Source organism: Bos javanicus, chromosome 26, assembly GCF_032452875.1.
Source record: "Bos javanicus breed banteng chromosome 26, ARS-OSU_banteng_1.0, whole genome shotgun sequence".
NCBI lineage: Eukaryota > Metazoa > Chordata > Mammalia > Artiodactyla > Bovidae > Bos > Bos javanicus.
In genome coordinates, this window is record NC_083893.1 from 34,133,316 (window position 1) to 34,154,361 (window position 21,046).

Consider the following 21,046-nt stretch of genomic DNA (forward strand, 5'->3'; position numbering starts at 1 on the left):
ATGAGTCTGCCAAGTCCTTGGAAACAAGGGGCTCGCAAGCTCTTTGGGATGAAGATCTTTCATGGTGACTATTTTTTAAATTTCCACAAAGCAGGGATTGCCGTGGATGACGAAAGTAGTTGCCCAGCTTCTGTCTGTGTTAAAAGCTTCTACCCCTGCTAGTCAACCACTCAGCACCCTCCACAGCTTGGGCCACTGGCTTTTCTGCCTCCTTCCCACACATACCTGGTGAAAAGGCACAGGTGATTAAACTTGGATTGAAGGCGTTTGAAGCAACTAATATTGTTACCCAAAGTGGGGGTCCAGCTGCTCTCCACTCTGAAGCCAAGAAAGAGGCAAAGTTGCTGGAAAAGAAATTTGCTTTATTTTCAATGCCGACAACCTGAGAGGAGGGCAGACTCCTGTCCAAAGGCTGATTCCCCTCCCCCACACTGACAATCAGTGGGCAAAAGCTTTTATAGGTAAAGGGAAGGGACTACATGAAGAAATGGCTCTGACAGTCATTTTGAAATTGGTCATGTGGTGGTTTGATCAGTGTCATCTTGATTTAAGTATAATTAGTCTTTAGTTCCAGGGTCAGTTTGTTTCCATTTCTTTGAGACCAGCTCTCAGAATTGACTGCAAGGAGATCCAACCAGTCCATTCTGAAGGAGATCAGCCCTGGGATTTCTTTGGAAGGAATGATGCTAAAGCTGAAACTCCAGTACTTTGGCCACCTCATGCGAAGAGTTGACTCATTGGAAAAGACTCTGATGCTGGGAAGGATTGGGGGCAGGAGGAAAAGGGGACGACAGAGGATGAGATGGCTGGGTGGCATCACTGACTGTATGGACGTGAATCTGGGTGAACTCCGGGAGTTGGTGATGGACAGGGAGGCCTGGCGTTCTGTGATTCATGGGGTCGCAAAGAGTCGGACACGACTGAGCGACTGATCTGATCTGATCTGATCTCATGGCTGCATGTCTTCATGTGGTTAATGTCTTCCACCTGGTTGGGATTTTAGTCTCTATAAGATAGTTCAGAGGATATGGCTCAGAATATTATCTATAGCCCTTGAAAAGGAACTAAAAATCCTTGATTATGCTTAATGACTATTATTACTTAATCTTATTTGACTGTTTACCTTTGTTTCTGCCTCTTCTCACTTCTCTGATTAAATTTATTCTTAGGCTGAAGTTTTCTTACAGACAAAAGACTGACTGAGGTCATAGTCCCCCAGGACCAAGGGTCCTGCTCTGTTTCAGTGTCTCCACCAGTATTTATAGTTTCAGCTTTTTTACTTCTTAATCATGGAATGAAAACCCCAGATATAAAGCTGTCAGGCTATCCAGAATTAAAATGTAGCTTCTCTAAAGTAAATTCGCTTAGGCAAAGGTGTGCTGGTAACTTGTTAACAATCAGTCAGAACAAGTAGGTGAGAGGGCCATGAAATTCCCACTTTGGCCAGGACTTGGTCTGCTCACCTCAAACCCCTGCTCTGTCTAGAGTGGCATGGGCTACTCACCACTTGTGGCTCTTGAATACTTATAATCTGGCTAGTGCTAAGGAGATCTGCTGTAAATGTAAGATGCAGCAGAATTTCAAAGACTTGGCTTAAAATAGGACTTCCCTAGTGGCTCAGAAAGTAAAGAATCTGCCTGCAATGAGGGAGACCCAGATTCAATCCCTGGGTCGGGAAGATCTCCTGGAGGAGGGCTTGGCAACCCACTCCAGTATTCTTGCCTGGAGAATCCCATGGACAGAGGAGCCTGGTGGACTACAGTCCACAGGGTCGCAAAGAGTGGGACATGACTAAAGTGACTGAGCGTGCATGCACAGCTTAAAATATCTCACCTTGATTACCTGTGGAGATGTTTTGGATCTACTGGGTTATTAAGTTCACTTTAATACAGCTACTAGACCATTTACTGTTACCTGTGTGGCTTGCAGCCCATTTCTGTGGGACAGTGCCCATCTAGAGAAACCATGCCTCCCTCCCTGAAGATGAGTCCCCTTCACAGATGCTCATGCCTTAATTATGCTGTTCTGGTTGACTGTTTTTTCATCTGGGTGCCCAGTAAATATTATTGGGAGGAATAAATGAGTGAAAAAATGAAGACCCTTCCCCCTCTTTACCGAAATTTGCAACACCAACTTTACCCTGGGCCACTTTCACTGGAAGCTGTCAATACTGAAAAGGTTGTAAACCAACTGAGAACCACAGGGGGAAATATATTTAGAATTTTCTGAAGGACAGTGTAAAAGCAAAATTGTTATTAGTCCATCAAATAAGAATAATGGGGGAGGAGCTTGGAAAAGAAGAAACAGGCCAGTCTTCCTGGTCGGCAACTTGATAATACATATCAAAAGCCTTAACTTGTATATATACCCTAGAGTGTGTGTGTGTGTGTATGTATGTATATACATATATATCTAAGAATTGTACATTATTCTTGCAGTTTGCTCCAGGGAGTTACTGGGCAAAACCACAAATATCTAAAGATTAAAATTAAAAGTTGATAGTAAGTTAAGCACAGTAGAACATTATAAGTGGATAAAAGCCACAGAATGATGTCAAAAGGGACAAAGAAAAGCTGGCTATGATATACTATACATGGAATGCTGATGCTATTTAGTCATGAAGTCATGTTGGACTCTTGCAACCTCAAGGACAGTAACCTGCCAGGTTCCTCTGTCCATTGGATTTCCCAGGCCAGGTTCCTCTGTTCATTGGATTTCCCAGGCAAGAAACGGGTTACCATTGCCTTTGCCAGGGGATCTTCCTGACCCAGGAATCGAACCCCAGTCTCTTACTTCTCCTGCATTGGCTGGCAGGTTCTTTACCACTGAGCCACCAGGGAAGCCCATGCATGGAATGAGCTAACAATAAAATTTTGAGTAGACTGATGCTGGAAGAAGAAACACCATGAAGTTAACAGGGATTATCTCTGGGTGGTGGAGTAGGTGTGGTTTGCTTAACCTAATTTTTTTTTTTTTTGTAATGAGCACACGTTATGCAATGACACTTTTTTTTTTATGAAGTATGGAAACTATAGATTATGCAATAAGAGACTTTTTTGAGTCCTTACTATGCACAAGGTGTTGTGCCAGACTGAGCTATTTTTGCTTTATGGTATTTGATTTTTTAAAAAATCAAGGCACCTTCCAGATTTCAACGAGGATGCTGGCCAAAGGGCTCAATTATTACCGCTCAAAGGCAGTAACAGAACACACAGGTAAACAAAGGGCAACTGCCATGACAAATAGTAACGATGCCAAAGTCAGCATTTTCGCAAGGGTCGAAGCAATAAATCCTGCGGAGTCCAAGGTGGATGGCACAGTGCTCCCTGCTGCACCGCTCGGGGGCTGGGAGACCAGAGCAGAAGTAAGTACCTTTGTCTCCCGACCATGGCCAACGCGTTGCTTAAAAACGCGAGGGGCGGCTGCGGGCTGGCTTCCCAGCAAAGCGATGCAGCGCCCTCGGGAGAGCGGCCCCAGCGGGGTCGGCCGGCGCCGCCCTCCCCGCCTCCCCTCGGTGCAGAACACAGGTGTCCCACGTGGCTCCCGCCCGGGCGCGCCTCCCCGGGCTTGCAGCGCCCCCTGGCCCGAGCCGGGTCCCGCCGCGCGCTCCTCGCCGTGAGTTCAGCCGGCGTGGTCTCCGCGTCGCTGGAACCCCCTTCCTTCCCGGCGCTCGCACCGGAGGAGACGCCCCGCCCCCGGGCGCCCCTGCCCAGCGTGCAGAGACGGGGCGTCCGGCTTGGATGCGGCGTCGGCGCGGCGGGTTTGGTTCGGCATTGTCTGCGCTCCACCCGAGCACGGCGGCGGGGCCCGCACGCCTCTTCGGGAAGTCGGCGTCCCGGGCAGAAAGCACCTGGCGCGCCCCTCCTCGGGGTACCCCTCCTTCGGTCCCGGGGCGAGCCGGCGGGGGTCTTGGGAGCCACCGCGCTGCGGCCCCGGCAGCAGCCCCTCCGGTGGGTCCGCTGGGAACGCCAAGCAGAGCGGCTCGGACCGCAGGTAAAGGGGACGGGCGCTCGGTGATGAGTGGAGGAGGGAACCTCGTATTACACCTGGCCGTCTTAGCAGAGTCGTAGAACCCCTAACCCGGCTCACCTTTTGAATAAAGGCTTTGGGGACAAGCCGACCCCTTCTTCCCCGCCCCCTCCTCCCCCCCCGCCCATTTTACAGAACAGATGCAGCTGTTAAAGTCACTCCTGCATGCTTTTCCCAAGCAGCCCGGTGACCCCAGCGAGGTCTCTGCATGCAGAGCCTGAGGGGCCGTGGCCCCGAGAGACTCGTCCTTGGCCTTTGGGAAGTCTAAGGGATTTATCCTCTATGGTGATTCACCTGCTTGGACACCCCCCTCCCGGTCAATCCCACTCTGGCCAGCTGGTCCAGCTCAGCTTCCTGCACTTCTCCAGGTCAGAGCCCAGCTCTGTGGCCACCTTCTGGGAGGGGAAAAGGGAGGGTCTTAGAATTGCACCTTAAAAGCTTGCCAGGGGGCATGGATTTAAAAATTTGGTGGACACTCAGGCAGAAGAGAGGAAAGGAGCGCACCTTGCTTCCCTTTCACTGTGGAATCAGTGGCTGTCCTGCTGAGAAGGGCCTTTCCATGGGGACACTATGAAGCGTGTTTAGTATCTTGGAACTAAATAAATAAAACGTGTACAATTTTCAATTTAGGCGGTCCTTTAAAAACAACCCCTCTAGAACCTAAGTGTTTTATAAATTGAAGTCTAAAAATTCAAGGTCTATTTTGCTTTCTCAGTGACATTATATTAAGAAATGTGCAGTTATTGAGAGGAGTCAGAAAAGAGAAGGAAAGCGAAGACTCAGCGCTGCAGCTGGCAAAGGCCGTGAGAGTTAATTTGTAAATGCTGCTGGCTTTCAGTAGCTTGTAGCCATTCTTTTCCTTAGATTGATGAGATACAAAGCTTTACTGGCTTGTTCTTTGCATGGGATACGGCCCTTACTCTTCTTTGTAGACATCCAGCTCAGAGCCATCTCTTGATGTATTAAGAATTTCCCAGTGTGGATCCCCAAGCAAATCCCGGAGGTCCACGGGGATTCCATCCTTCCTTCATCATACCTGTCTCTTTGAAAACCATCAATGACATTTTTCTTTAAATCTGGCTTTTTGGTCCACCACCCAGAGCTTAGAGTAGCTGTTTCCCTTCCCCCTCACTAGGCTCAGGCTCCTGAAATGAATTATAGTCAGATGCCCCTGTTTTTACAGGTGAGGAGACGGAGACCTAGGAAGGGTGGAAGACTGCCCGAGGGAGAACGGGACTGCCTGCCGGGAACCCTGGCTCCTGGTTCTGTAATGAGCACAGTCATTAACTGGCAAGTGATGACACTAAGGATAAACCGCTGGTGCAAATGTAAAAGCCCCTTGTTAAGAATGTGCCCACCAGGTGCGCATCTTATGGAGTTTTTTCCACCGCATCCCTAACACCTGGGAGAGTGCTGAGTGCAGGACAGATGCTTAATAGTTGCTATTGAATAAGTTAAATTTCATGTCATTGTAACAGTGGAAGGGTCAACACTGTGAGTGTGTTAGAACAATGATTCCCACACTGAGCAGTAAGAAAATAAAAAACAGTTTTAATTGAGAGGACTGTAACAAAATTGCTAATTTTTAATTTTATCCCACAAGGATATTTTTTAAAAATGCAATAAGCCCCTCACATCATCAACAAAGCTATTGGAGTTCTCTTGGGGGCCCTGCATAAGAGTGGGTCTAGGCCATGCGAGACACCCCTGCTTCAGTATCCCAAGCCATCAACCCAAAATAGCTGAACACACTCAAAGGCCCTTCTTTTAGTTCACCCTTTCATCTTCTAAACAGCTCCAGCAGCTTATTCTTCCACCGCAGAACCACCTGCTGGGTTTCCCTGATTGTGAGCCTGCAATTCCTCACTTCCCTTCCTGATCCTGGGTCCCTTCTCTTAACTAGTTTTCCTGATCTCCACTTGGGCACCTCTGCCCTTACCCAGAGGACTTCGGCACTGTTGGCTCCTGGGATCCTGGCAATAACCTTTCCAGGTAAATAGGGTGCGTAATGTCACCCCCATTTTTGAAAGGAGAAAATCGAGTGACTGAAAGAATGGACTTGGGAGATTGGTGCTCAGGTCTCCTGACGTCAGATTGGTGCCCTTTGCACACCAACTGTGTGCTGCACGCTGCTTGTCACGTCTGGGCTGCCTGCATCCGAAAAACTGGGCCTGACGCCAAACTTGTGATTTACCAGCTCTTTGACCTTGGGCCCCAACTTCTCCAAGACCATTTTCACAAGTGTGAAAGTGGAATTGATCATGTCTACCCTATAGGGCATATGAATGTAGTTATATGACGTTAATATGTGAAATGCAGTGATAATCTTTTAACGTCATAGGTTCAAAAAGTCTTTTACCATTATGGGGGACATTCATACTGTTTCACTGGATCTTTAAAACACTGTCAGTTATGAAACAGATGAATGAGGTGGGAACTTGGTGTTTGCAGAGTTACCCACCTGGTTAGAAGCAGAGCTAGTTTGGAATTCCATCTTTGGAGTTCCAGTCCTGTGGATGCACTTTCCAGAATCCTATGACAGTGGATTTGGTGGCTCAGGTGGTAAAGAATCTGCCTGCAATTCAGGAGACCCATTTGATCCCTGGGTCAGGACGATTCCCTGAAGAAAGGAATGGCTGCCCACTCCAGTATTCTTGTCTGGAGAATTCCATGGACAAAGAGCCTGGCAGGCTACAGTCTGTGGGATCTCAAAGAGTTGGGCATAACTGAGTGACTAATACACATACTGACAGTTTCAATAAAGGATTTTCAAATACGATCATAACAAGCATCAGAATCTCTTGTCAGGTACAGGGTGTGGGCAGCCTGTGGTTTACACCCAATCTGCCTCTTCTCCCTAGCCATCCAGGGGCCCAAAGGGCACAGTTTGTCCCTTGAGGCTGATTTCTGGTTGCCAGACTGTTGGGTTCTGAAAATTTGTGATTTTGTTAGAGAAAGCATAGCGTGCCCCAGAACAACTTGTAAAATGCCCTTCATGCCTTATCGGACTAGAAACGTGTCAACCACTTCCCCTGATTGCCTGGGTCTGAGCCAAGCATTTTGCCAAGTGAACAAGGAAGATGTTTGTTACAGCGAAAGACCACAGGCTTCCTGGCTGACTTACCTCCAATGTGAAAGTCTTTCTCTTCTGGTGTGGACTGTTTTTGTAAAAGGATTCAGATTTCCATTCTACTGATGGAGAGGAGGCTGCCAAGGGCTAATCTAATATTTGGGGTTGGAATTGCATTTTGTAAGGAGGTGGAAGCGCTCTCCTTTTTCACCCTGCCCTCGTTTCATTTCCGATCATAGAGGAGAAGGTGGGCATTGTCCTGCAAAACCGCCTTTAGCTATTGCTGTTCGGTCTGGCCCTTCTTTTTCAAAAGTAGCCTTGTTTGGCCTTTGCTTTCTTCCTGTCTCTTGGGAAATGCAATCTCCAGGCAGCACAGAGTGTTATGTTTTGTGGTGCCCTGCAGCAAACCTCACACATCAGAATTTGAAAATAACAATCAGATGAAAAGGCTAGGGAGTCGGGGAGGGATCCAGGTCCATGTGTGAGAACCCCAGAAGCCGGGAATGACGATGTGTGGGATTAGCATGAGTAATGGAATAGAAAGGAGCAAATGTGATGAGCCAGGTGTTTCATAATGGAAGAGGCTTGACAAGGTATACCTGGAGATGGAAGTTCTGTTTCTGCCCCTGGGTTGCAGACCACTCCCATCTGCCTAGCACAAGACTGCAGAAAGTTCTCTAAATCTTCTCAAGTTATGTGCTCGGGTGTGGGAGTTGCTGGCAGCTGATGGAAGACTGCCAACAGGTGAGATTCAGGGTGGCAGATTTTTAATTAGGCTCTGTTCCTCTGTCCTGATCCCCCACAAACAGGAAGGTGACAGATGGAACAGAACACAGGGAGGCCAGAAGGAGTAGGATCCACTTATTAACTGTCTCACCTGGGGCAGAACTGTCTCAACTGTCTCACCTTGGCTTCTCTCTGTCTCAGCTTTCCCATCTGTCAAATGGGGGCTTGCTGTGAGCATTAGGAGAGAGAAGATACGTAAGTATAGAGTCTGGTGTGTGTTAATCTCTGTCATGTCCAACTCTTTGTGACCCCATGGATTGTAGCCCACTAAGTTCCTCTGTCCATGGAATTCTCTAGGCAAGAATACTGGAATGGTTAGCCATTCCCTTCTCCAGGGGATTGTCCCGAACCAGGGATTGAACACGGGTTTCCTGCATTGCAGGCAGATTCTTTACTGTCTGAGTCACCAGGGAAGCCCACGGAGCCTGGTACTGGGTGCTTTAGTGAGTAAATTATGCTCACTAGATGGGAGCAGCTGGTTTTTTTTGTTTGTTTGTTTGTTTTTTACTGTGGAATTCATCCTTTCAAGTCTTAGATGTAGGGTTGTATTTAGAATGTTGAATTAGTGTTGAAAGAAAGTTTTGCTGTGTGAGGAAGGGGGATTGAGCTGAATATTTGAGATGATTGGGTGGGACTAGATAGTGTAGAGTACTATTAATTCTGTATCATCATTGAAACAACGTTAGGTTCATTTATCTTGGTATAAAAAAGGATACCGTGAGTGCAGTGAGCACAGGAAGAATACTTCATCAGGAAGTATCCCTCCAGCCCACCTGCCTGAAGCGTTATGATGCTGATTTCCAGCAAGCACGTGTCTCACCTACTACATGCCAGGCATATTCAGAGACTGAGACACAGCCCCTAGTCCCTGAGCCATTTGCCACGCGGCAGGCAGGTTCAGTGTGGGCTGTGTGACAGTGGGGATTGCGGTGGAGGTGGGGGCACGGGGGTCGGTGAGGGGAGGTGCTGCTGAGGTCTCAGGGTCAGCACCGCCTGAGCCTGGCGCTCACAAGGAGGCACTTGATTTCCAGATTGCCACCCTCAATTCTGTTTTAATGAGCAGAACCTTAAGAGGCTCTGGAAAAACATTCACCTGGGCAAGCAGAGGCACATGGTGGAGCCAGATGGATCTGCCTGGGTTTGTCCCCTAGTACAGGGAGGGGCCCCGTGTTCACAAACACCTGCTCTGCAGCAGGAAACTTCTGTGCTCCCTTTTGCCTTGTCCTCACGGGAGGCTGCTAGAATCCTAGTTTTGTAAAAAAAAAAAAAAAAAAAAAAATTAATAGGCCTGAGCCTCAGAGTCCTGCGTGTGCCCAAGGTCAGAAGCTGTGATCCCAGAAAATCTTGAGCCTCAGGACTGGATGGCACAGGGATGCCCTTTCCTTCTCCTCCAAGCTGGCCCTTGTCCCCAGGCCTCGCCCCTGCCTGGCTCCCAGGTGGAAGGTATGGACTTGTCCCATGGCTGTTGTGTGGAGCAAGAGGAAAGAGAACAGGAGGCGTGGCCCCCACCTGCCAGCATTCTCTCCAGCCCCCTCCCTCCCTCTGACCATGCCTGGGAAACTCCTGCCCTCCTCCCTCCTGTAATACCTTGTCTCTGGTCCTTACTTAGATGAGGTGAGGCTGGGAAGCCTCTCAGTTACTTGAAGCACAGAGATGCTCAGCTGGGTAGGTGATTCCATTTAGTTTGCTTCGGGGAAGTTTTGTTTTTTTTTTTTTTTTCGGGAAAGTTTTGAAATCCAGAGAGCTGAATAAACAGTGGAGTAAGGTCTGACCATTATAGGTCCATGGTGGAGAGGAGATCAAAAGGGGATTTTCTTTTTTTTTTTTTTTTAACCAGAAGACATCTTAGCAGCCTCTGGTCCACCCTCCTCATTTTCAGGTGAGGAACTGTGGCTGTTCTCAGGGTCGCACAGTGTCAGATGAGAAGTGGGACCCCTGGATCCAGGGTGCACACCCTCTGTCATCGTGGGGCAGAGGTAGCTCCCGAGTCACGATGTGCCAGCTCAGTGGGCATGGAGTTCAGGGGGATGGCCCATGGACCTTGAGCTGACCTCGGCTCTAGGAGTTGCATGGTTAGAAGAAAGCCCGTTGGATGGGGACCCGGAGACTCAGGACTCCTCCCCTTCTGAGCCTCAGGGACGCCTTCCCATTCACTTCTGGGGTGTGTATGCTTATTCACTGTGTGTCCTCCTTAGTCTGATACCACAACGTGCCCCCTGAGGGTAGGAGTGCAGGCCCAGGGCATGCGGGGCGTGGTCAGCACTGTCCAAGAAAGCACCAGCCTCCCCACCGCCCCCCCTCCCGCCCCAGTTATTCATATTTCCTTCAGTTCCAGTGAGGTCTTCATGCATACGAGCTGGGTCATTTTGAACTTTTATGCAAGTCACAATAATCTGCATTTCCTGGGTGACTTCTATGTTCAAGGCAGCCCTTGCTTTCAGCCTGGTTGGCAAATCCTCTGAATTCAGAATCCAGCTGTGTTTTGTTCCTGCGTCGGCCAGGTATGTTTTCAGTGCCCGGACAGAGGTGGTTGGGGTGCATCAGAAAAGTAACACAATTCATTTTAGCGCAGATTAAGTTAGAGGCACGTGGCTGAGTCACCGAAGATGACCAGGAGACCCCTGCCAGGTGTTCTGGAGAAGTGGTGTCCCTAATGGAGGAGGGGAGGGGCGGTCCCAAGGGCCAAGATCCATGAATGGAATCTTGGGCCCTCTGCCTTGCTATCCATGTTTGTGTATGTATATATATGTATTTGGCTTTGATGGATCTTTGTTGCTTTGTGTGGGCTTTCTCTGGTTGCAGTGAGCAGGGGCTATTCTTCACTGCTGCGGCTCCTCTTGTTTTGGAGACAGGCTCGAGGGTGCGTGGGGTTCAGTAGTTGCACATGGGCTCAGTAGTTGTGGCTTAGTTACCCCGAAGCATGTGGAATCTTCATGGACCAGGGATGGAATCCTTGACCCCTGCATTGGCAGGCAGATTCTTAACCACTGGACCACCGGGGAAGTCCCTATCCATGTTCTTAGGTTGCAGGAGCATGGCCCTCATTGAGAATGTTAAAGGAACTTTCGAGAGCGTCAGGTTGAAGTGAGTTTTCTTTGTCCATGGAATTCTCCAGGCAAGAATACTGGAGTGGGTTGCCATTCCTTTCTCCAGGGGATCTTCTTGACCCAGGGATTGAGCCCGGGTCTTCTGCACTACAGGCAGATTCTTTACCGACTGAGCTACCAGGGAAGGGGAAGATGTTAAGGCTGTCCTTTAAAATCAAAGTCATTGGAGTAAAGTCTTCCATGGCTTTTTGGGATCTGAGTCTTCTCCAGACTACAGTAGTTATCATGTGAGCAGCAGCCTCTAGGGTCATATCTGTGACCCGGGAAAGGCTGAGCCCTTGTCGTCTTGTTTGGGGGTATGACTTGGGGGAGCTCACAGAACTGATTGCTGATCCTTTTTTTTTTTCCCTTGTCCTGACCCTCTAGTCATATCAACATGCCCTCCTTCCTGTTGCTGGAAGCCATCTGCATTGTCCTGTTTGCTGGAGGTGAGTGTTCTTGGTGTGGGGAGAGGTGGGTGAGGTGTTGAGGGGTTTGATGCGCCTCACATCTGGTGGATTTTGACTTCTAAAGGTCTCTTGAGTGCATCCATGTTTCTCCACTCCTGGCCACCTGCCTAGTCTAAGCCCTATCGTCTGGTGCTTGGACCACTGCAGTAGCCTCCTGACTCGTCTCCCTGGAGACGAGTGAATCCCTGGATTCACCTGGTCCCCCTCCATCCTGTTCTTCACACATTTCAAAATGCAAATCTGGTCATATCTGGACCCCTCTCCATTCCCATTGCCTACCGGAAACTTCTAAGTGATATTCCACTGCTCTTAAGAGGGCCTGCCTGATCTGACCTTGTGCCACGTGGTATCCCCTCTGGAGCCCCCTCCCTCCTCCTCTTTGTTGCAGCCCACACTCCTTCCAGGCTGGCCCAGCACCCTTGCTCCCTCCCACCCTGGGGTTCTCAATTATGGTGGCCCATCTGCCTATATCACTGACTCACCCAGCACCTCTACCCTGGTAAACTCCTACTTATCCTCCAGAACCCAGCTCAGTTTCTCCTGGATCCCCAGGTCAGATCCCCCTACTAAAACCTCGTGTCCCATTGAGTCTCTCTGTTGTGTTGCACTTAATACAGATATGAGTTCATTCCTGTGTGAATTTAAAAAATGAGTGTTTATCTTCTCCACTGGACATAGGCTGTGTAGTCTTGGCACCTAGCACTGGACTTGGCACCTAATCTATGCTCAAGAAGTAGATTAGTGATTGGATAATGGAGCAAATCAGTTTTCTATTTACTTCCCACGTTGGCCCTCCCACATTCTAGACTCTTTGAAATACGAGATGGTAGAAAGGAATAGGTGTGCTTTTTGGGTTGGTTGATGAGTAAGAATGAGTGGGCTGGGTGGCTGGCTGCCTGAGGCTAGCCCAGAGTTCTCGTGCAGTCTTGGAGGCTCTCTTGCAGTCCCTCCCTGGTCTGTGTTTCTGTGAGTAGGGGTATCCTCGCTATTCGTTGGCTGCTGTCACTGTCTGCTTGTTTTCTGGAACCTCAGGGAGATAGAGGCTGGAAGAAGGACGTGGTTGCCCAGTCCACCTGTCCTCTCTCTTGAAGCCATGTGTGTGATCAATGTCGCACAGTAGCTTCATGACCGACAGACTGGGATGACATAAGACATGTTTGGGGACATGCGGTCCCTGGGGGCCCAGGCAGAGTAAAGCTTCTGTTTTAACTCACTGTGGAAGCTCACCCTCTGTAGCCCGTCCAGTTCACAGAGCACTGGATCTGACACCCCTTGGTTGTACCAGTGAGACAGGGAAGGCTCAGAGAGGCTAAGTGATTTGCTTGGGACTGCACAGCTTTCAGGAGCAGGACTGGGATGAAAACCCAAAGCCGAGTCTCCCCACCCTGTCCAGGCAGGCGGTCCTCAGAGGTGAAGGCTGACTTGGTTGGGAGAGGAAGCCGCAGTCACATGCTCACTGACTCTCTGTTCCTGGGGGAACGTCTGCAGAGTCCTGAGGTAGTTTCACAGGGGGACCTTGGGATGTCACTGGGTACCCGCTCCCTGGAAGGAGGTCTCACCTGAAGCCTGGCACCTCCCAGGACACCTGAGCACATGATACAGTTATATAAGCTGAGTCACGTCCGTAGTGAGTGGTCCCTGGGCACAGAGCTCCTCCTCCCATCTCCCATCCAGGGGTGATGGCTAGTCAGTCTCCAGCTGGAGAATGTGCCAGTAAAACATGTTAAAAGACCTTAGGGATTCCTCACAGACCTCCCTGGTGGCCCAGACAGTAAAGAATCTGCCTGTTACTCGGGAGACCCTGGTTCAATCCCTTGGTTGGGAAGATTCCCTGGAGAAGGGAATGGCAGCTCAGTCCAGTATTCTTGCCATGGACAGAGGAGGCTGATGGGCTAGTCTGTGGGGTCATAAAGAGTCGGACATGATGGAGCTACTGACACGTTAAGGATTCCTCACCTCCTGGACTTTTTGTCAGTGATTCATGGGCTCATTCAGGAAAGCTTGGTGCTTTCCTGCTTTGACTTCAGGGTCAAAGGAGGTGCGAATTTTTTATTCATTTGGCCAAATTGTGTGCAGAAAGCTGGGCTGGGCTCTGTGGAGACAGGTGAAGGCGTTTCTGCCCCATGAATGAACTCCAGCGGGTACTGCCAATTAGAGGCGCCCCTCCCCCCGGAACCTGACCTCATCTTTTGGTGTCCTCTTCCTCGTCACAGTCCTGGCAGCGGCAAATCCCCCTGAGCCCAACTTCCCTGTGTTATGTGATTCCTACCACACCCCCACCTCCATCCCAGCCTGACGCCATCTCCTTACCTCTTTCCCCAGCAGCCTCCCGCCGCCTCATATTCCTTCCTCTGCCCCTGGCCTGGCCTGGCCTGTTCCTAGCTTCTGCACACCCTCACTTGGTGCCTTCTGTGCTTATCCACAGGACATAGACTTTATAAGCATCTGCATGTCTGCTTTGTCTGACAGTGACCATGCATGTTTGGCTTTTCAAATAACCCCTCCAAGTGGCACCTCATTGTCTTCAGGACTTTCATAGTGGTTGGCTTGCTGTTCAGCACCTGGCATGCTACCTGCCCTCAGAGTTTATTTTGTAAAATTGTTATTGACTGCTCATATGCCATTACTACAATTTTATTGGGTATCACATAGAAGAAAAAGGTGTATCCACAAACTTCCTGCCCCAAACTTTTTAGCCCTTGTTCATGTTAATTGCACTGAATGATTGTATCAGTGTTACTCTGAGTCCTGTCTCTATGGGTATTTGTCATCGCCATCATTCTGAAACAAATAATGTTGAAGGAGATGTCTTGGTGGCACATTTTCCCTTCCCTAAAATTGTTTTTCCTTTGGATCGATTCCCAGGTGTGATGCTATGTAGCCTAACCCCTTTTATGACTCCTAATTCATTTGGCTAAATTGTTCTCCAAAAAGATTGTGCCAATTTACTGTGCCACCATTGGAAAAGGTTTTCCTGACATAATCTTTCCAGTTACATTTACATTTAAACTTTGATCATCTAAATTTCACATTTAAAAGGGTACCCCGTGGTTTGAGTTAAAGCACTTTGTCGCCTATTTGAAAATTTTCCCTTGTGCTTTTCTAGGAATTCTCTTCCTTCTGTGAATTGTCTGTTCATGTTCAAGGTTAATTTTTATGGCAAGATGCTGCACCCCAGAGGGGCACCCAGTTCTTATGCCTAACCAGGGGCAAAACTCATTAGAATCAAGGCTCTCTATAGCCTCTGGGTAGATAATTTTACTCTTCACAATACCCAAATTTAAATGCAAAGGTACCTGGTAAATTTGGAGTAGTTTATTTGGAGGGCACTATTTATGTTATCCATCTGGTAATTTTTAAGATACAGTATCATTAAGCTCTTCCACCTTCCTGTTTTCTCTATTGTCGCCTGTTCATTCTGGTCACGTAACATGGAGTCCAGGACTCCTCCCCTTTCTGCCTTGTAATGTGTGCTTCTGTTTCCTCTCCTAGTGCCTCCTTCCCTCCCTCTTCAGGAAGTCCATGTGAGCAAGGAGATTATTGGGAAGATTTCAGTCGCCAGCAAAAGTAAGCCCATGTTTTTCTCAACCCTCCAAACTCTCCCACTTCGGCCTCTATGTGATGGACCCAAGGGAAATCTTTTGGCTTCAGACATTTTCTTTCCCAGCCCTGTCTTCTTTCACACTGTGGCCAGAGTCATTTTCCCTGAACAGAGGCCTGACGAAGTTCCTCTCCTGGGTGAAAAACCTGGGAAGATCCCTGTTGCTGAATTTCTTGGCCCTTGCTTCAAGGTTCTCCTGTTGTATGACCACCGCCTACCCAGCCAGCCTCATCGGCTGCGTATTTCTTCCTCTTTCTCTCTGCTTGGCATTCCTCCACGTGCTCAAGCCCTGCCTTCCCGCTTACAGGGACTCTCTGGTCACCTTCCCTCCCTCTCTGGTGAAATCCCCCTTGCTTGTTGCTACTGGGTGACACCTTCTCACTGGTTCTTCTCTGACTTCCACTCTCATTTTCATGGTGAGGTGACAAGGTGTGGACTCTGACACCCTGGGTTGGACTTCCTGGCTCCACCACTTCCTGGTGCTTTGACCTCAGGAAAGTTCCCTGAATTGCCCTGTACCCTGCTCTCTTTATCTTGCCAATGGGAATACAAATTGTAAATCTATTTAGGGGTGGTGGTGAGGGGGCTAGGAAGCTGATAGCTAAAAGGTACAGAGTTTCCTTTTGAGGAGATGAAAGATGTTCTAAAATTGACTATGATGGTAGAATATCTCTTTGAATATACCCAAAGCCATTGATGAGATTGTTGGATGCCATCTTCGACTCAATGGACTTGAGTTTGAGCAAACTCTGGGAGATAGTGGAGGACAGGGAAGCCTGGCATGCTGCAGTCCATGGGGTCACAAACAGTCAGACACAATTGAGCAAATGAGCAACACAAAAAAACCACTGAGTGTATACTTCAAACATTGACTTATATGTGAATGACATCTCAAGATAACTGTGAAAAAATTAAAAAATTATAATCTATCTCAAGGTGGTTATGAGAATTAAATAAATTAGTGCATTTAAAGTGTTTAAAGCAAAGTACCCGGCCTATAGGAAAGATTTGTTCAGTGCTTGTGATTACTTTGTCTCTTGTGTAATGCATCCTTATGTACCAGGGTGCCTGACTGTGTCCCAGGCTAGATTGTGAACCCTGAGGGCAGGATCCAGGGCTCTTGGGTATCCCTCCATGGCTCCAGTAGCCCCTCTTCTCAGATGGCTTAGTTAGTGTTGTTGAATTAGACTCTCATTATCACACAGACTTTCATCAGTGTTGTGCCCATGGTAGGTCCATGCTCCCCGCTGCAGGGGAGCATTGCCTGTGGCCCAGAATCATCTCCAGTGTTATTTCCCCCACTGTACTAAGAGGAGCTTGACCCACTGCAAGATTGTTTCCGCCTCCACTCTGCTCTGGGAGGAAGATCTTCTCAGGACCAGACCACAGGGAAGCTGGCTGTCTCTCATGTTGCCCCACTCTCCCCTAGTGATGTGGTGCTCGGCCGCAGTGGACGTCCTGTTTCTGATGGATGGCTCTCATAGTGTCGGGAAAGGGAGCTTTGAAAGGTCCAAGCACTTCGCCATCACAGTCTGTGATGCTCTGGACATCAACCCTAGGAAGGTGAGTTTAAGTCCCATTGTCTTTGTATTAGGGTGTCTGGCTGCAAGTGACAGAAAGCCCATTTTAAGTGGAAGAGGGCATTTATTGGCTTGTGGAACCAGGAAGATCAAGGGGATGAATCCTGGTTCCTGGCACAATGGAATCCCAGGCCTCAATTGCTCTTTTTCTCCTCCTCTCCATTTTGCTTTCCTCATTTGGGTTCCCCCTGAGGCAGGTTCTCCTTACTCAGCAGAGTTGCTCTACACAGTCCTTCAAGCTATTTATCCCCAGAAAAAGAAAGTGGACCTCTTTCCCTGTAGAGCTGGCAGAAGTCCTCAGGAGGGCTCTGATTGGGCAGATGTAGGTCACATGACAATCCCTTTACCAATCACAGAAGTCAGAGGGAAGAGCGTGTCTGGCCATTCCTGAGTCACGTGCTTATGCTCCTTCTTGGGGTGGGGATGAACAGTGGGACTTCCTGCTAGAAAGAGAGGTTGTGCTCGCAGAACTGCGGGAAAGGGAAAGCATGCTGCAGACAAAAACTACAACTATTTCTGAAGACTAGGAGAAGGCAATGGCATCCCACTCCAGTACTCTTGCCTGGAGAATCCCATGGATGGAGGAGCCTGGTAGGCTGCAGTCATGGGGTTGTGAAGAGTTGGACACGACTGAGCGACTTCCCTTTCACTTTTCACTTTCATGCATTGGAGAAGGAAATGGCAACCCACTCCAGTGTTCTTGCCTGGAGAATCCCAGGGACAGGGGAGCCTGGCGGGCTGCCGTCTATGGGGTTGCACTTGGACACGACTGAAACAACTTAGCAGCAGCAGGGTCTTAATACAAATCAGCTCCTACCCTCTGTGTTCGCTTGAAGGGAGCAGCTCCTGCCTGGTGAATCCAGCCAGTATGTTCATTTCTTGTTCTTCCTGGTTCCAGATAGCAAGTCTTAAATGTCAGCAGACTGTGCTAGCTGTGGCTTTTGTTGCTAAAAAATGGCATTTGGGAATAAGTCAACAGAAGAATGGACAATAAACACAGACAGTTCCCAGGAAATGAAACACAGATGGCCCTCTGACATAGGAAAAGATGCCCAACCTCAATCAATGAAATAGCAAATCTCTGACTGATACACTATTTTCTATTTAACTGGATTACCAAAAATCTAAAGTTTGGTTTCATGCTTCATTGGCAAGCCTGTAGGAAACTGGTGTTCTCTTGCTGATGGGAATGTGCAGCCTCATTATGGAAGAATGTCCAACAGTGTCCATCCAAATGACAAAGGCTGGGACCCTTTGGCTCAGTAATTTATCCTATAGATACTCCTACAGGTGCAAAATAATTCACACTCAAAGTTATTCATTGCAGTGTTGTTTGTAATTGTAAAAGATTTCAGGCAACCCAAAAGGCCTGCTCACAGGGATAAATCCTTTATGGTGTCTTCATATAATGAATCACAGGGCAACTGTCAAAAGTGAATAAGAAAAGTCTTTGATGTGGAAAACACCAACACAAATAGAATATAAAAGTAAGGCGCAGATGGTACATATATGTTACTCTTTATGAAAAACGGAGATGAAAAGAGCCTGTATTTGTATTTGTTTATATGTGCATGAAGAAACTCTGGGGGCGTTTGTAAGAGGCAAAGAGCAGTGGTTTCCCATTGAGGGAGGGAGTGGGAACTGTGCAGATGGGGCACAAGTCCAGGGGGAGGCCCATCGATATAAATGTCTTTATACTTTTGAACCACGTGAACTGACTCAAAAATCAAGTAAAAATTTAAGAAGGGCATTTTGGTTTGGAAAGCTGTAATTACATGAATGAGAGACTAGTCACATACAGGTGGGGGAAGGAAGTGGTTTTTCAAGATGATATTCCTGGGTTAATCCTAGAAAAACCTCTAGGACTTAGGAGCAAAAGGGGCTTTTAATGAGAGCCAGATTTCTTCCAGAAATGACATGTCATTTGTGAGGAGTGAGCACATTATCTTGGGCTTCAGGCCATCTTGCATGGTTGTAGCTGACATCATTCTGTCTAGATACCGATAGCCGGAAGTTCCAACTATAAAGTCAACCCACTGTGGACTCTCAGAGGGTCAAGGCCAAAGGCTGCTGAATCTCTGCCCTCCTCCCCAAGGGACCCTGCTTTTTAAAGGAAGTGATTCCTTGGGGGAGTTTTGCTAGTTTTTTTATGGAGGAAGAGCCATAAAGATCAAACACTGTTGACCTTGAAATGGATGTAGTATGTCCTGAAATGGGTGGTCTGGAGATCCCAGTAGATGACAAGTTGGAAGAGAAGAACTTCACGGATTATTAGAGAATGTTTTATAGATGAAGATTCAGACTCAGAGAGGCTAAGTGACTGCTTAGGGTCACACAGCACTCTTAGAGCTCTCAGCATGGAAGAACTGGGGGCTGCTGAGTCTCAGCCCAGGACTTCACATTCTGCTCTTACAGTCACATAGGCCGTGGACAGCTTGTGACATGTGGGGTGTGTGTGTGTCTCTTTACATAGAAGCGGTGGGTGCTGATGGAATCAGCATCCTCAAAGAGAGCGTAAGGAAACTGTGACCAAAAAAAACAGTATGGGCAGTACTGCTGGGAGTGACTCTCCCAACCCACAGGTGCCCAGAATTCAGGGAAGGCATCTGGTCCCATCACTTCATGGGAAATAGATGGGGAAACAGTGGAAACAGTGTCAGACTTTACTTTTGGGGCTCCAAAATCACTGCAGATGGTGATTGCAGCCATGAAATTAAAAGACGCTTACTCCTTGGAAGGAAAGTTATGACCAACCTAGATAGCATATTCAAAAGCAGAGACATTACTTTGCCAACAAAGGTCCATCTAGTCAAAGCTATGGTTTTTCCAGTGGTCATGTATGGATGTGAGAGTTGGACTGTGAAGAAAGCTGAGCGCCGAAGAATTGATGCTTTTGAACTGTGGTGTTGGAGAAGACTCTTGAGAGTCCCTTGGACTGCAAGGAGATCCAACCAGTCCATTCTGAAGGAAATCAGTCCTGGGATTTCTTTGGAAGGAATGATGCCAAAGCTGAAACTCCAGTACTTTGGCCACCTCATGCGAAGAGTTGACTCATTGGAAAAGACTCTGATGCTGGGAGGGATTGGAGGCAGGAGGAGAAGGGGACGACAGAGGATGAGATGGCTGGATGGCATCACCGACTCAATGGATGTGAGCTTGAGTGAACTCCGGGAGTTGGTGATGACAGGGAGGCTGGCGTGCTGCAATTCATGGGGTCGCAGAGTCGGACATGACTGAGTGGCTGAACTGAACTGAATGTTGCCAAACCACATTTAGAATATGGCATTTTTAAGGTGGTAGAGAAGTCGCTAAGTAGTGTCGCTCTTTGCGACCCCATTTATTGAAGCCCGCCAGGCTCCTCTGTCCATGGGATTTCCCAGGCAAGAATCCTGGAGTGGGTTGCTATTTCCTCCTCTAGGGGATCTTTCCTACCCAGGGATCAAACCCACATTTCTTGTATTGCAGGCAGATTCTTTACTACTGAGCCACCAGGGAAGACCTAATTTTTTTTTTTTTTAAGGTTAGATATTGGCGAACTAGACAGTGCCCACAAGGAGACAGGATAGCGAGAGGCCTGGACACTTTCACATGAGTTAACCTGACTGTTACTTTCACTGGAAGGAGGGTGCCGCGTGCCTCTGTTTTATTAACAGGACAGAGTCTGGGTATTGAGGGAGCTATATTTGGGTTTGATATGAGAAGACTTTCTCATAGCCAAGACTTGTTGAGCTAAGGAGTTGGTGTCTTTTTCGCAAGCAAATGAGCACCTCCACCTCCAAGCTGCTCAGACTTGCTGGAATTGCTAGTTGAAGAAAGATTTTTGCATTAGGGTGATTTCAGATGCTTCAGTCTGACCTGTGGCTTCAGGTTTGTTATGTTTGCAGCTGCGTTTTAGGTGTCATCGTCTTGTTATTGGGCTTCCCATGTGGCACTAGTGGTAAAGAACTCGCCTGCCAGTGCAGGAGACTTAAGAGACACAGGTTTGGTCCTGGGGTAGGAAGATCCCCTGGAGGAGAGCATGGCAGCCCACTCCAGTATTCTTGCCTGGAGAATCCCACGGACAGAGGAACCTGGTGGGCTAGAGTCCATGGGGCCACAATCGGATACTACTGAAGTGACTTAGCACAGCATGGCATGTCTTGTTATCTCCATGTACTGAATACAAGGAATTTGACTTGCACTTTATTTTACTTTCTGGGAAGAATTTTCAAGTAGCTATCAATTAAAGCTTTTTATGGAGGCTCTGTTTTGAGGTGGATTTAAGGTGTTTGAAGTCTCCTCTCAACACTTAGGCTGAGAAGTTCACTTCCTGGCTCTAATATAACGACTGCAGCAGTGATTACAGTGTGGTGAGAAATCGGGGCGGGCTTGCTTCTGAGCATACAGTAAACTGAAGATAAAAGGTAGCTATTTTGCTCCCAAAC

At 48.1% G+C, this 21,046-nt stretch overlaps 1 protein-coding gene across 3 annotated transcripts in view; it reads left to right on the forward strand.

The window, feature by feature from the left end:
• Nucleotides 1-3,629: 3,629 nt before the first annotated feature.
• The window catches only part of VWA2 (von Willebrand factor A domain containing 2), a 51,747-nt gene continuing 34,330 nt past the window's right edge, over nucleotides 3,630-21,046 (forward strand). For 2 of the 3 annotated variants that reach the window (XM_061403553.1, XM_061403554.1), the window contains exons 1-4: nucleotides 10,219-10,386; nucleotides 11,359-11,420; nucleotides 14,934-15,008; nucleotides 16,472-16,605. In XM_061403553.1, coding sequence (XP_061259537.1) covers nucleotides 10,262-10,386; nucleotides 11,359-11,420; nucleotides 14,934-15,008; nucleotides 16,472-16,605 — 396 coding nt within the window. In that variant the 5' untranslated portion in view covers nucleotides 10,219-10,261. Of the gene's footprint in view, nucleotides 3,994-5,932; nucleotides 6,022-10,218; nucleotides 10,387-11,358; nucleotides 11,421-14,933; nucleotides 15,009-16,471; nucleotides 16,606-21,046 lie in introns of those variants that run through there. The other variant, XM_061403555.1, reaches the window with a different exon arrangement.